Raw genomic sequence first — 1,252 nt, 5'->3', positions numbered from 1 at the left:
TAGATAGATAGATAGATAGATAGATAGATAGATAGATAGATAGATAGATAGATAGATAGATAGATAGATAGATAGATAGATAGATTTATTTAAAAGAGTTTTGCAGAATACTTCTTTTGTCTTAGTTGAATGGTGTGTTGAAACACCAACGTTATTTTTGTGAACTGGTCTGCCTCCTTTTTGCTGTAATTCTTGCATCTGTTTCTTTTTCTCTCCTTGAAACGTGTCGGTATTGTTGATTTTCAGGTGCTGTGGCGAGTTCAGCGGTAAAACAGAAACTCCAGGAGGTGATTCTCAAGAAGCAGAAACAGGCAGCGCTTGAAAGAACAAACTCCAACACTCTGAACGTACATCCTGTACCATACAGGTGAATAAAACATTCAACTGAACAAGAGACAGGCAGCAGATAGACATTAACATTTCATTTTGAATTTATTAATCGCACTTTTCATTGACTTATGCAAAAAGGAAAGGGGGAAAAAGCAGGTTTTTAAGTTAACGTCACATATTAGGAGATAACTGATATAACTGATGCAGGTCGGGTTCTAAAACCTTCTTTCTACGCACACATCAGATTTTTTTATGAAAGAAATATTTTTTTTTTTTTTGCCATCTTCGTTTGCCTTTAGGTTTGCATTCTTGTTTCATTGCATTTCTCTTTAGTTTTCACCACAGCTTTAGTGCCAGGTTCAGGTTTGGACTTTGACTGGGCCAAAATATTCCAATGATTTCTTTATTGTTTAAATATTCTGATTGTTACTGTGTTTAATTTCATTGTTGCGTCGATAAACTAAATTTGGCATAGCTTTACATTCAAGCCTGGTTTATTTTAGAGGGGAAGGAAGGGAACCATATTCTGTCCACTAGTCTGATTGCTCCTGAGCTGAATGTGCTGATATGCTGTTTTTTCTTTGTTTGTCTATCATAACATTATAGTAAAACATCTCTATTTTGGTCTTATTTGTCAAACACTGTTTTTTTTATTATGTTTTGCAGTTAATTTAAATGGGATTTGCAAAGCTGAGTCATGCTGCCGTATTCTTATTAAAGAGAGCATTTCTTCCAGCAGATATTTTCAATGATTTTGTATTCTTTTTCAAGATATTCTGCCAAAAACTTTAATATTGAACATACAAAATGGAGTTTGGACGGAACCTTTGGGGTTTTTTGGGGGGGCTGAATCTGCTGGGATATCCTAACCTGACTCCGCCAGATGGATTTGCTCTGCATATCCATCTGGAAACCTTCCGTT

The 1,252-nt window shown here is 35.4% G+C and overlaps 1 protein-coding gene across 3 annotated transcripts in view; it reads left to right on the top strand.

The window, feature by feature from the left end:
• The window catches only part of hdac7 (histone deacetylase 7), a 94,847-nt gene that overhangs the window by 62,395 nt on the left and 31,200 nt on the right, over window positions 1-1,252 (top strand). For all 3 annotated transcript variants that reach the window (XM_015393390.1, XM_015393392.1, XM_015393391.1), the window contains exon 6: window positions 247-367. In XM_015393390.1, coding sequence (XP_015248876.1) covers window positions 247-367 — 121 coding nt within the window. The remainder of the gene's footprint in view (window positions 1-246; window positions 368-1,252) is intronic.

The sequence above is a fragment of the Cyprinodon variegatus genome, unplaced genomic scaffold (genome assembly GCF_000732505.1).
Source record: "Cyprinodon variegatus isolate N-32 unplaced genomic scaffold, C_variegatus-1.0 Scaffold639, whole genome shotgun sequence".
NCBI classification, from domain to species: Eukaryota; Metazoa; Chordata; class Actinopteri; order Cyprinodontiformes; family Cyprinodontidae; genus Cyprinodon; species Cyprinodon variegatus.
Note: the sequence above shows the minus strand (reverse complement) of the source record. Positions and strands in the feature narration are given on the sequence as shown.